The 13026-nt window shown below is 39.0% G+C and overlaps 1 protein-coding gene across 19 annotated transcripts in view; it reads right to left on the reverse strand.

The window, feature by feature from the left end:
• PUM1 (pumilio RNA binding family member 1) overlaps window positions 1–13026 on the reverse strand; it is a 126122-nt gene that overhangs the window by 37146 nt on the left and 75950 nt on the right. For 10 of the 19 annotated variants that reach the window (XM_016187867.2, XM_060205716.1, XM_060205717.1 and 7 more), the window contains 3 exons: window positions 8542–8635; window positions 6907–7023; window positions 1283–1434 (listed from right to left, as the gene is read on the reverse strand). In XM_016187867.2, coding sequence (XP_016043353.1) covers window positions 1283–1434; window positions 6907–7023; window positions 8542–8635 — 363 coding nt within the window. The remainder of the gene's footprint in view (window positions 1–1282; window positions 1435–6906; window positions 7024–8541; window positions 8636–13026) is intronic. The other 9 variants (XM_060205724.1, XM_060205720.1, XM_016187868.2 and 6 more) reach the window with 2 other exon arrangements.

Genomic DNA, 13026 nt, shown 5'->3' on the forward strand with positions numbered 1-13026 from the left:
TGTAAGAAAAGCACTTCATACACTTAACAGAGCCAGAGGAGATTTCCAAATTAAACGTTAGGACCAAGACTTAGGTGAATAAGCAGTATCACAAGACAGTTCTCTAAGAAAATAACATGTTCAAATAAATTCTAATAGTTCAAAACTGCTGAAGAACTAATAAAATAGGGAAGAGACCTAAAGTTCCGTAAGTCATAAAGTACAAAACTGGCAGTTATGTGACATTATAAGAAGTAGGAGTACAAAAGGTGTCTAAAGAAAGTAGTAGCGCTGTGTTTTTAACGAAAAATGTTTCCTCTTTGACCAGTCCCCAAAATTCTATGTAGTACCTCAACGAGTTTAACCTCATGTCACAGCACCTTTCATGTGGTGTTAAGGATCAAGATCACGCCCGAGACACAGGGATGGCAAGGTATACACCCCCACCCAATGAGCTATCTATCTGGCACACATGTAGCATATTAAACTCTAGTAAGGTAAACTTCTATGTTCATCTCACTACATTTTGTAAAGGGTCAAAATTTGGAAACCAAAATGTCCAACAAGTCACCAAGGAAACCGCAGTATACATACATCATGGAATATTACATAGCACTAGGAAATGCTGAAACCTTCCCTTCTGCTACAACTTCAGAAAAATTATGGCAACTGAAGTAAGTCAGAGGGAATTAAGAAACAAAGAAAGGGTCAACTCGAGACAGCTATAATTAGCTGTGATATCTATACAGGACATCAAAGGATGCTAGAGAGGTTAAATAAGAGGTAAAAATCCAATATCCTATGATGGAAAAAGTGCTGTAATTAATTCTATTTTTCCAAATGCATTAAAAGGTTCTTACTAGTGTAAGTCAATAGATAACAGGTTAAAAATCCAATGTGAAGCATGTTTTACAATAACAGCCTCCCTTTGGGGAGCAAGCTTTTTTAAGAGTCAAAAAGTGTGTGAATGATGATAATTAAGTAACTACAGTATTGCAGAAAGAAATTTTTACGGTCAGTTGGAATGTTCATTTTGCTAACTACGTACCTTTATGGGACAATCCTCTAAGTAGCTTCCTCATATGCAAATTGTATACTATCATTATCTCAATTAGTTAGACTGATGAAGAACCTAACACATAAAAGGCATTCAGTAAGCACAGTGAATTTAAGTCTGAGCCTGAGCTCATATATAAACATGTAAGAAGAAACTCACCCAGTTCAAGTGTTTCTCTATTAGAAGCAATAATGCTTTTTAATCATAACTAAAATTCACACTTAGACAAATTTTGTTTACATTTACCTGCTGTTGTCCTTGCTGAGCCTGTGGGGTGGTCTGCTGATTAGCAGAATTGGTTGCTGCAGCTGCTGCAGCTGCTTGTTGCTGGAAAAGACTAGCAGGGTAGACTCCCCAGGGAGTAACTCCATAATACTGGTGAGGGACCACAGCAGGGCCTAAAAATAGCAAAGGAAAGGTAAGAAACGGTTTAGAGTTGTAGAATCATCCCTGGGTCTCCAAAGACTGTACCTTACTCAGCAGATCCCACAGTAAACCGTTTACCTGAGGTATTGATTTATTCAGACTATTCATTAGTTCTCTTGTGTGTGTGGGGGGGGGGGGAAGGTGGGTATTAAGCAAGCTCCCCACCCTAAAGTCTCCTAGAGTCAGTCAGTAATACACTCAAGGTCTAGGCAGAGAAGTGAGTAAAGAAATACTGCAGATACTGGGGCAGATATTAATACGGGGGGGGGGGGGGGAAGCACATGAAAGGATATAGGAATATACATGCTTTTTTTTCCTGAGAAAAGAGGTATGGGGTAAATGTTGTTAGCAAGGAAATGTTCTTAAATTTTTATGCTTAAGATGAAAGAACACAAGATTAAGGTGTATCCTGCTCTCAATGGTAAGCGTATTACCTGAAGAGATCTCAGAGACCAGGATCTTGGTGTTACATTAACTCTAGAAACATGGAAATTCATCTGTCTTATGATAGCAAAACCCAGATTCCATGTACTGGACACCTGCATCTGCACTATCTGATTTCTAAGGGACTGGATTTCTTACCGTGATTTTTAAAGTCACATGTCATTTAACAGTTATATTGAGACACTGATAAAGAAAATGCTTAAGCCAAAGTTGAAAAGAAATAGAAATGAAAAATATTAGTGTGGCTTCTTACACATCTGTTGAGTATGTTAAATTATACTTTTTACTCTAAATCAAAATTCATTATTTTTGACAAAGATAACTGTATTAAGTATGGGAAAAATGTAAGTCATAAATCATTTAAAGCAGGTGACAAAAAAGTTAAGCTAACGAAGGAAGTCTAAGAGTTCCTCAAATCTGCTACACACACATCTCCAATATAAACTTTCTTAATTAAAAAGAGAATTTAAAATATTTGCAAGTTGGAGTTGGGACATAGCTCACCTGATAAAGTAGTAATGGGTTAAATAAGCACAAGGACCAGCGTAAGGGTCTGATTCGAACCCCCAGCTCCCCGCTTTCAGCGGGGGGGGGGGGGGGGGGGGCGGGGGGGGTCCACTTCACAAATGGTGAAGCAGGTTTTCAGGTGTCTATATTTCTCTCCCCCCTCTGTCTTCCCCTCCTCTCTCAATTTCTTCCTGTCCTATCCAACACCATCAATGGCAACAATAACAGTAACAGCAACAAGGGCAACAAAATGGGGAGGGGGAGGCCTCCAGGAGCAGTGGATTTGTAGTGCAGGTGCCTACCCCCAGCAATAACCCTGAGGCAAAGGGGGGTGTGGGGGGACTTACCATGAGAAAGAAACCAGATTTGTGGTTCAAGACTACTACTACCACCACCACCACCACATGGGAAACCATGCTTGGCACAAAGCTCCATGAACAGTGGAGCCATGGTGTTATGGTATCCCACCTTCTTTGTCTCTAACCCCCTCCATCACTCTCTGAAGTTGAAAGGGGGAGGAAAGAGGAAGATAATCCAACCAGAAGCAGTGGAATTACACAGGAATAAGGCTCTGGTAAAAGGGAATTAAAAGGAAAAAAAAAAAAAGAAAAAATTAAAATATTTGCAACTTGATTAACAGTTTCTGTAACCTACAAAGAGCTATTTCAACCACTAAAGTGTCGTACTAATTAATTTTTTAAAGAAACTGACTCAAACTAGTGAGTTATTTTTGGGTACCCCTACTAAATGTCTAATATGCAAATAAGTCTAATAATAACAATGTTGATATGGGTATGTATGTTTGTTTCCTGGATAACATTCCCTCTGTGGAGTTTGAACACTTTGTGTCTACGTGGATTTTTTTTTTCTATAGCTCAATTCACTCCCACACACAAAATATGTGGGGCAGGCAGTGGCACACTAAGTTAAGCACACACATTACAATGGGTAAGAATCCAGGGTTAAGCCCCAATATAATTTCCACCTCCAAAGGGGTAGTTTCACAAGCAGTGAGGTAGTGCTAATTCTCTCTGTGTGTTCCTCTATCAATCAACCAATCAACAAAATGTTAAAAAAGAAAAAAATATGTTTATATTAGGTTAACTGGTGATGAGAGAGGGAGAGAGAGGGAGAGGGGGGAGAGAGAATGAATATGAATAAAAACCTAATGGAAAAGTATCTTGTCTGGAACTGGTTCCACCTTGTGTTCTGAGCTGATGTGAGAGGCTCTAATCACTCGTGACAATGAGCTAGAAAAAAAAGTAGGTTGGAAATTGAACATAGGGGCCAGGCACTGGTGCATTGTTTAAGCACTACTCACAATATAGTAGTGCGCAAGGACCCAGGTTCAAGACCCTTGTCACCACCTGCAGAGAGAAAGCTTCACAAGTGGTGAAGCAGGGCTGCAGATGTATCTCTGGCTCCCTTTCCTTCTTTTCTCTCAATTTCTGTCTCTATGCAACAATAAAAACATTTTTAAAAATAAATTGAACACAAATTATCATTTGATACTAAAAATACTTTGGGTCTCTATGTATAAAATTGACATTTCTATGACCAAAAACATGTAATAGAAAATCAACTATTGCAGGGCTGGGCAGTTGGCACATGTGGTAGAGCAAACACACAGTCCTCATCAGCAGGAAGAGAAGCTTCAGGGAAGGAGAGAGGGAGAGGGAGGGAAAGAAAGGGAGGGAAGGAGGGGGACTTTTGCTTATATAAATCAGCCTATGGTAAAATAGGTTTCATTATACATACTTTCACTTATGGAATAGTTCCCAAGAATAAGCTGACATAAGGACATACTATATTTTCTGTAGTCATGGTCAATATTTAAGGGTACCTTATAAAGAGATACTACATGGGGTGAAAAAATATGGCATTGGCTTAAAAAACAATATTAACATAAACAAGTAAGTTGAAACATTTTTATATATACATTTTAATATTTATTTATTCCCTTTTGTTGCCCTTGTTTTTTATTGTTGTAGTTACTGATGTCGTCATTGTTGGCTAGGAAAGAGAGAAATGGAGAGAGGAGGGGAAGACAGAGAGGAGGAGAGAAAGACAGACACCTAACAGACCTGCTTCACCGCCTGTGAAGCAACTCCCCTGTAAGTGGGGAACCAGGGGCTTGAACCGGGATCCTTATGCTGGTCCTTGTGCTTTCCGCCACATGTGCTTAACCCTCTGCACTACTGCCCGACTCTTAGTTGAAGCATTTCTAACAAGCAGTGTAAAACCACCATGTCACAAGTTAAAGGTACCCCAATCATCTGACTTGTGTGTGGAAAGTGGAGTAATCTGAGCTAAAGTCAAGTTAATGAGAGTGAAAACCCAATATGTAACGGTAAATTCATTTGTAAAATGAGAATAGGCATTAGACTGTAGCCACATCTACACTGAAAGCAATCATAGTCCCAAAGTTCCCACAAAGTCAGTAAAACTAGCTTGTACTGGGCAAAGACTGCTACTATTCTTAATATACACATTTAGACTAGTCTTAAAATTTTTTCAATCTGTATTTCTCCTATTTTACTCTGGTCACGTGTCCTATTGGGTAAGCACTCCAAGATGAATCATAACTTAGGTTTTGTTTCACCAGTATGACTGAATCAATTCATGTGAGATTAATAATAAAACTCCCACAAGAATACACAGTTTCAGGGGGGCAGCACATTGGTGTGCCTAGTTAAGCACACATCTTACCAAGTATAAGGATATGGGTTCAAGCCTCAATTCCTCAAATGTAGAAGGGAAATTTCACAAGTAGTGAAGCAGGGCTGCAGGTGTGTCCCTCCTCCCCCTCAATTTCTTTCTATCCTACCAAATAACAAAAAAATAAAATTCCTGATCTAGTAGGCATCATCCAAAGGCTCATTTGATAGGAAAAGTTCTCAAATCCTGACAAAATAGTTGGTAAGGGTTCGATAAATTCTAATGGTGGTTAAAAAAGCTATTTCTGGGAGTCAGGCAGTAGCGTAGCAGGTTAAGCGCAGGCAGCGCAAAGCGCAAGGACCACTGTAAGGATCCTGGTTTGAGCCCCGGGCTCCCCACCTGTAGAGGAGTTGCTTCACAAGAGGTGAAGCAGGCCTGCAGATGTCTATCTTTCTTTCCCCCTGTCTCCCCATCTCTCTCCATTTCTTTCTGTCCTATCCAACAACAACATCAATAACAACCAGAACAACCATGGCAACAACAGGGAATAAATAAAAATAAAAAAGCTATTTCTGCTAGTATAGCTTTCTTTTAATCCAAGTGCATACATTTGTTCCCATCAAAACTCATGTCAAAATGTAAACAGTTGTAATGAGATTATAATAAACTCTATACTGTACTTGAATTCATAAATGTCAATTGTATATTAAGAATTGAAATCTTATATTACTCATAATCAACATGCCTTATAGAAATAACCCAAAAGAATATTGGCACTATTAGATATTTACTTCGTTCTCACGTTGAATTTAATCTAGCATAAAACTTTGCTCCAGACTATTGTGCTGGCAACTGTGCTACAATCACATGACAAATAAACAATGACACTTGTCTTTTGAAACAGGTGTCAGAGGAAAGAAGAGAAGGAGGAGAGGGAAAAAGAAACCTCAAGTATAAATCCACAAACAAATAAATACAAAGTAGTAAGTAAATAGCGAAGGACAAGGGAAAGGTTAACAAGGAAGACATAGGTCTTTCTTTTTCTTTTTGAGGAACTTATGGGAAGAGTTTACTGTGTACGATGAAGTAGAATCTAGTGGGTGAGTTAAAATCAGTTCAGAGCTGCTAGAATGTACGTGTGATACAAACCAATCTGGAGGCAGAAAAGGTGGTACACATGAAAACTTAAACTTAACTCAGAAATCATGATATGAATGTCTTAGGGCCCAATCTTTGCTAATCCTTAGAATTAAAGGCAAGAGGGAGGAGAGAAGATTAGCATAACAGTTTCGGGTCTCCCTACACAAAATAAGCCAGAGCTGGGCAATGCTGTGATTAAAAAAAAAAAATGCAGATTACAAAGAAGAATGTGCCACATCGCAGATTTGATATTAAGTGCAACATACTACATAGAGTGGTGGGTAAGATAGAAATCAATGGAGGCTTTAAATAGATCACATGCTTGTAAGAAAGTGCAACAAGGAAAATAAAGAGTATATAATAAACTAGCTGCAAAAGTTTGGCTACACAGTATTTGAGCCTAGACTACAGTACACCAGGGGTAGCAGGCTAACCTTGGGCAAAGGGGGAAAATAGCCACCGGCACCCCCCTCCCAAAAAAAATTATGAGCAACTGGTAGCTCTATGGCTCAAAAATACCAGTATAGGAAGCAGCTGATTAATGGCTAACTTGCAGGCAAGAATGCAATAGAAACTAGGAGAGAAAGCTCCGCTGGAGACATGGATTTTGGGAAAGAATATAACAAAGAATATATGCCCATCTCAAGCACCTGTTTAGCAGATGAGAAAACCCTTCATGCAGCAGAATGGCTCACCTAGTGTTGCTGCTGCAGCCAATCCAGCTGTGTAGGGGTCCGTTCCAGGGGGAGCTGCGCTGATGATGTATGGATTGGGGACAAATGCAGCGGGAGCTAAACCTGCTGAAAACACACCTGTCAGTAAAAACAAATTTGACTAAAACCACAGCCCTATAGGTATGGTGTGGGGGAGGGGGGTGCAGCACCAAGGAGAGACAGGGGTACACAGTAGAAAAAGAGAAAAGATTGTATATAGAGTAAGATCCAAGAGGAAAACTTCATAAAGATAACATAGTCTTCATAAATTTAAGACTGTGGTATCATTGGTCATGTTTGTTTTACCTATGTTAAAGGATTACAACTAAAATTATCCAGCTTTTGACTTAATGCAATAAAGATTACTAAAACTACAATGGCTAAAAAAGCAATTAGAAATATTTTGTATGAAAGGAAGGGATTCAAAACCATTTTCTGAGTCAGAGGCGTCTCGATGGGTACAACATGCATGTTAGTTTCTAGTCCTGGCACAACATAGCCAAGTTTGCCAGACATTAAGGAAAACTTTGTTCTCTCTCCCTCAATGAAAAGAACCAGTAAAATTACACATGAACAAGGTCCCCAGCTCCACAAAAATAAAATAAGGAGGCATGTGGTAGTTTATCCAGTGGAGCACACCTCTTACCATATGCAAAGACCTGGGTTCAAGGGTCTGGGTACCACTCCCAAGGGGGAAGCCCCACAAGCAGTAGAACAGAACTACAATGTCTCTCCTTCTCTAACCATTGATAAAATATATACACATTACATTACTAATAGTTATAAGAAATATTTAAACCAGTTTCCTCAAACAAAATATATGTTATTTATAGACTAAAATCTACCAGAGTTCAGACAGGTATATGTCTTGCCTTATTTTACATTGTCTTTATTTTCCCCCACAACATATCACAATCCATGGCTGGTGACCTAATTTGTATTCAATGATGCAATTTGGGAGTATAGAGGTGTGTGTGTGTGTGTGTGTGTGTGTGTGTGTGTGTGTGTGTGTGTGTGTGTGTGTGTGTGTGTGTGTGTACATACACACACATTTAGAGCACTTTGTTTCAAAGACAAATGAAAAAAGGTGTGGGGGGATACAGTACAAGAGGTGGAATCTAGTTTATAAGACAAAAACATACGTGCCAAATATTAATCGTGGCTACAGCAGTAGGTCAAAGCTGCTTAAAAATCAGTAATTATACGAAAATACTTTTTACATGCTGCTTGGGAAAATGTATCTACTACTTGCTGCTTAATAAATTGCAAAATTGATGTTTCATGATGTATACAACCCCAGCAAGATTTCAGAAAAAAAAACTATTTAACTGCTGTCATCTAATACTATCTGAAGGATTCATACTACACACTACTGTGGCAAATATTTTAAATCCTCAAACCGCTAGGCAGAACAACAGCTGACGCTAAGATATCTTATGAGTTGAAGTCCAGAAGGTAGGCCCACAGAAAGAATCTGACTAGAAACAGCTGGAAAGGAGGAAAAGGGAATCCTCTGGACTTTTATGATCAGCCCACAGCGGTGGGCTTCACAACAGCCAGCTGATGTGAACTGCTTGTCACACGCGTAATAAGGGAGCCAGAAGTTGAAGAACTTACCGATGTGAGGTTGGTGTGCGGCTGCTAGTGCATACTGCTGCTGCTGAGCAGCTGTCAACTGCTGGACAGCAAGTGCATTAGGTCTTTGGAACAGCTGAAATCAGAAAAAGGCTTGATGAACTTAGGGAAACTACTGTGTGAAGTCATTTTAAATCATCTCAGGATGAAATCTGCAGGAAACCCTTGCTTAGTTAGTAAGAAAAATGCTTTCATGTTCTACTCCACTCTTGTGGTACTGGGATGTGTTGAGGTTCTATTTCACTCTCATTCTTTACTTCAGACTGGTATGCCGTGTTCCCTTGTGCTACTTGACATTTTTTGTCACCCAGAACATAAGAATACATACAAATGCTCTAATGGCTCTCAACAGGCCCATACAAGACAAACTTAAATCACTACAAAATGACTTAACACACTTCTAGTAGTGCTATTAATTTTCCCTCTCAACAAACAATGCAAAGTGTTGACCAATAACTGTTTGGAAAAACGTATGAAAAAAATATAAATTTTGTCCACTACCTTTTCTAGGAAAATTATATTCAATATTTTATTCATCCAGTGGCTTATTCTAATGAGGAAATTAAGACAACTGCCCGATTTTGGAGTTGTTTCCAAAGTACAAATCCTTTATATGAAGTAACCCACATAATAGAAGCACAGCACCTGCTAGTAGGCCTGAATTATTAACTTAGTTCTTAGTTCTCTACAAAAAGACATGAGTTGTAACGTCTTGGCATGAGAATATTCCAAGACTCTATAGTAATACAAAATTATTCATTCATTCATATGTACTAAAAAATTTTATGAAAACAACAATACCTGCTAGGCATTTTGTAAGAAAATAGGGAAACAATACTGAATGTGTTCATACACCCAACTATGAAGAGTATTGTGACTACTCTGAAAGGAGATAGCAGTAGCCCTATTTTGAATTCCCTTGATGTGGCTACTAAAATGTCATAGAGACTTCTTTACTGGCTTAAACCAGATGGAAACCCTTCCTGAAAGGAACTCCTACAGAGGACTTTTGTAACTGTTCGCTCCTTTTATTGTTCCTACTCTGGCCTATGATGGCGTAAGGGGTTGAGCCTCCAAAGCCTCAGGCATGAGAGCCTCTTTGCATAGCCAATATGATAATTCCCCCCCCACGTAACTGTTCTTTCTATAAAAATCCTACCAATAGGAACAGCAACCAAGAGGCAGTAATAAGTAAAATAGTGGAAATATGCTTTAATTTTTAGTGCAATTATCTAATGACAAGGGAAAATAATGTAATGAAATGGCCGAGTAAAAATAGTATGTAGAGTATGACTTCAGTTTTGATTAAAAATAAATCAAAATGCAGGGGCCTGGGCAGTGGTGCAGCAGGTTAAGTACACATAGTATGAAGCTCAAGGACCCATGCAAGAATCCCAGCTCCCCACCTGTAGGGGTTCACCTCACAAGTATGTCTGTAGGTCTGTAGGTGTAGGTCTGTAGGTGTAGGTCTGTAGGTGTAGGTGTAGGTCTGTAGGTGTCTTTCTCTCCCTCTCTCCCCTTCCCTATCTCCCTTCCTTATCCCAAAATGGAGCAGTATCTCACAGTTCCACTAAATCTTTACACTCTCATGAGTCTCCTGAATTTTCCTAACATTGCCCATGCTAGCTTCTATCCTGTGCCCTAATGCAAAATGAATGATTTCATTTAGCAAAACATTTTTTGGAACAACTACTATTGGCTAGGTTCTGTGAGAAAGAGCTATAGGGGAAAAGAGTGAGTGTATCTGTAGTTATCCTGATCTGATAACAACAACAACAAAGAATATTCCAATAATATTCTTTAATAATATCATGCAATTAAACACATGTACATGTGCCATTATTTGTAACATATAAATGTATAATCTGTGCAGGTACGACTAGATATTCTACATATCATTAGCTAAAAATTCATAACAGTATGTTGACTATGCTTTTAAAATAGGGACTACTGCAACTTAAGAGGTAATACAGGAGATACAGCATTTGCCTCTTTTGAGTATGAGGTCCTGAGTTTAATGCTATGCATCATTTCTACAAGAATGATGCTCTGGGGAGTCAGACGGTAGCACAGCGGGTTAAGTGCATGGGGCACAAGGTGGAAGAACCAGCATGAGGAACCCAGTCTGAGCCCCAGCTCCCCACCTACAGAGGAGTCGCTTCACAACAAGTGAAACAGGTCTACAGGTGTCTATCTTTCTCTCCCCGTTTCCTCTCATCTCTCAATTTCGCTCTGTCCTATCCAATAATGACATCGATAACAACAATAATAATAACTACAACAATAAAACAAGGGCAATAAAAAGGAAATAAATAAATATTTTAAAGTCTTTTTAAAAAAAAGTAATGATGCTCTAGTTTTTCTTTTCTCCCTCTCCATCCTTCTTTCCTCTCCCCCTCTTCTCTATCCTGTTTCTTTTCCTCCTCTGATAGATTCACCTTTCCATAATTAAAAGAAAAAAAGGTGGAAATAGGGGCGATTACTCCTTTTTTTTTTTAAATTTATTAGCTAGAGAAAGAAAGGGAGGGGAATAAGACTCCTGCGGCACTGCTTCATTCATGAAGCTCCCCCTGTGCAGGTGGGAGTCAGGGGCTTGAACCTGGATCTTTGCACAAGGTTATGTACATTTACATATTTTTTCAACCAGGTGTGCCATCACCTGACCCATATTATTTATTTTTCTGAGATTTTCTTTTTTTAACTTTATTCATCTTTTATGTTATAGAACAGAGAAATTGAAGTGGAAAAGGGCAAGAGAGAGGCAGCGACACCTGCAGCACTGCTTCACCACTCATAAACCCGGGTCCTTATGCATGGGGATGAGTTCACTTAACCAGATGTGAAATCACTTCCATTACTCTCTTTTAAAAGTTTTATTTTATTTTATTTTATTTATCATATGTGAGAGAGAAATTCACATGAGACAGAAGCAAACCAAAGTGGCAAATTCACATGTGGTACCAGGGATCGAACTGGAAACCTCAGGTATGTAAGGCTTGATACCATTACGTTCTTAAGCAACAACATAGACTCTTCAAAAAGTCCTTGTTGTGAAATTTTAAAGACTGGATTAAATTATTTGTGATATGTGATAAAGAAACTCTTCTTGAGAGCATTCTGCAGGAATAATTAACAAAATTAAATAAAGTATCTATAGCAGAGATAGTCAAATATAGTTTACTGTTGCCATAGCATATTCTCTTCATGTAAACAAATATCCAGTAGTAACTAGGCATACTAGGTAACTAAAACAACATGGAAAACTATTAAGTGGATGGCTCCACAGAATCCTGAAACCATATGGTGATCAAAATATTGAGCTGTATTAACATTTTCGTAATTGTCACAAAGGCAATTATAACTGAGAGACAGACTACAATTGAGTTTTAGATGAAATGCTTTTTGTGAAGTCAATATGATAATTGTGCCACTACTCATTTGTAATTTATTTGGACAGAATTCATAAATTGTATGACTTGGGGGGGGGGGATAAATGAGTGGTTTCAAACTTATCAGGGTCCCTAAATATCAGAAAGGTACTATTGGGGGACATGAGAAAGCTGGTGTAACTCCCTTCTGCCTCATAATAAGACTTCACAGAGGATACCTGGGAAATAAGCTCAGCCAGTAGAACACATGCCTTAATATGCTCCAGGCCCCTGCATTCAAGTCCAGCAACACATGAGGGTATCACTGACATCACTAGGGTATATGACTCTTGCAATAAATGACCCTCCCTCTCTCCTCTCTCCTGACCCAAAAATAAAGAATTTAAAAGTTGGCTAGAAAGAAATTTGAGGGGCCAGGTGGTGGCATACCTAATTAAGCGCACATGCTACAGTGCCCAGGTTCGAGCCCCCGGCCCCCACCTACAGGGTGGTGAAGCAGATCTGCAGGTGTCTTGTCTCTCTCCCTTTTCTAGCTTCCCTCCCCCTCTCAATTTCTGGCTGTCTCTATCCAATAAATAAAGGGGGGAGGGAGACAGGGAGGGAAGGAAAGAAATTTGATTCCTCAGCACATTAAAGGATACCCTGTAACATTTTCATTCTGAAAAAGAATGCAGACACTCAAAACCCAACCTGGCAACCACATGCACCTCGAATCTTCATAAATAGAATTTCCTATCTATTATACCATTACTATATATTATTTGGGAGCTACTTTATTACTACTATTGCTGGTGACATAAAGACATTATTCTTCGGTTCGAACCCGGCTCCCCACCTGCAGGGGGTCACTTCACAGGCGGTGAAGCAGGTGTGCAGGTGTCTCTCTTTCTCTCCTCCTCTCTGTCTTCCCCTCCTCTCTCCATTTCTCTCTGTCCTATCCAACAACGACGACAACAACAACAATAACTACAACAATAAAACAACAAGGGCAACAAAAGGGAATAAATAAATAAAATAAAATATTAAAAAAAAAAAAGACATTATTCTTGAGGATCACAGAGATAGTTCTTTAGAATAT

Source organism: Erinaceus europaeus, chromosome 13 (assembly GCF_950295315.1).
Source record: "Erinaceus europaeus chromosome 13, mEriEur2.1, whole genome shotgun sequence".
NCBI classification, from domain to species: Eukaryota; Metazoa; Chordata; class Mammalia; order Eulipotyphla; family Erinaceidae; genus Erinaceus; species Erinaceus europaeus.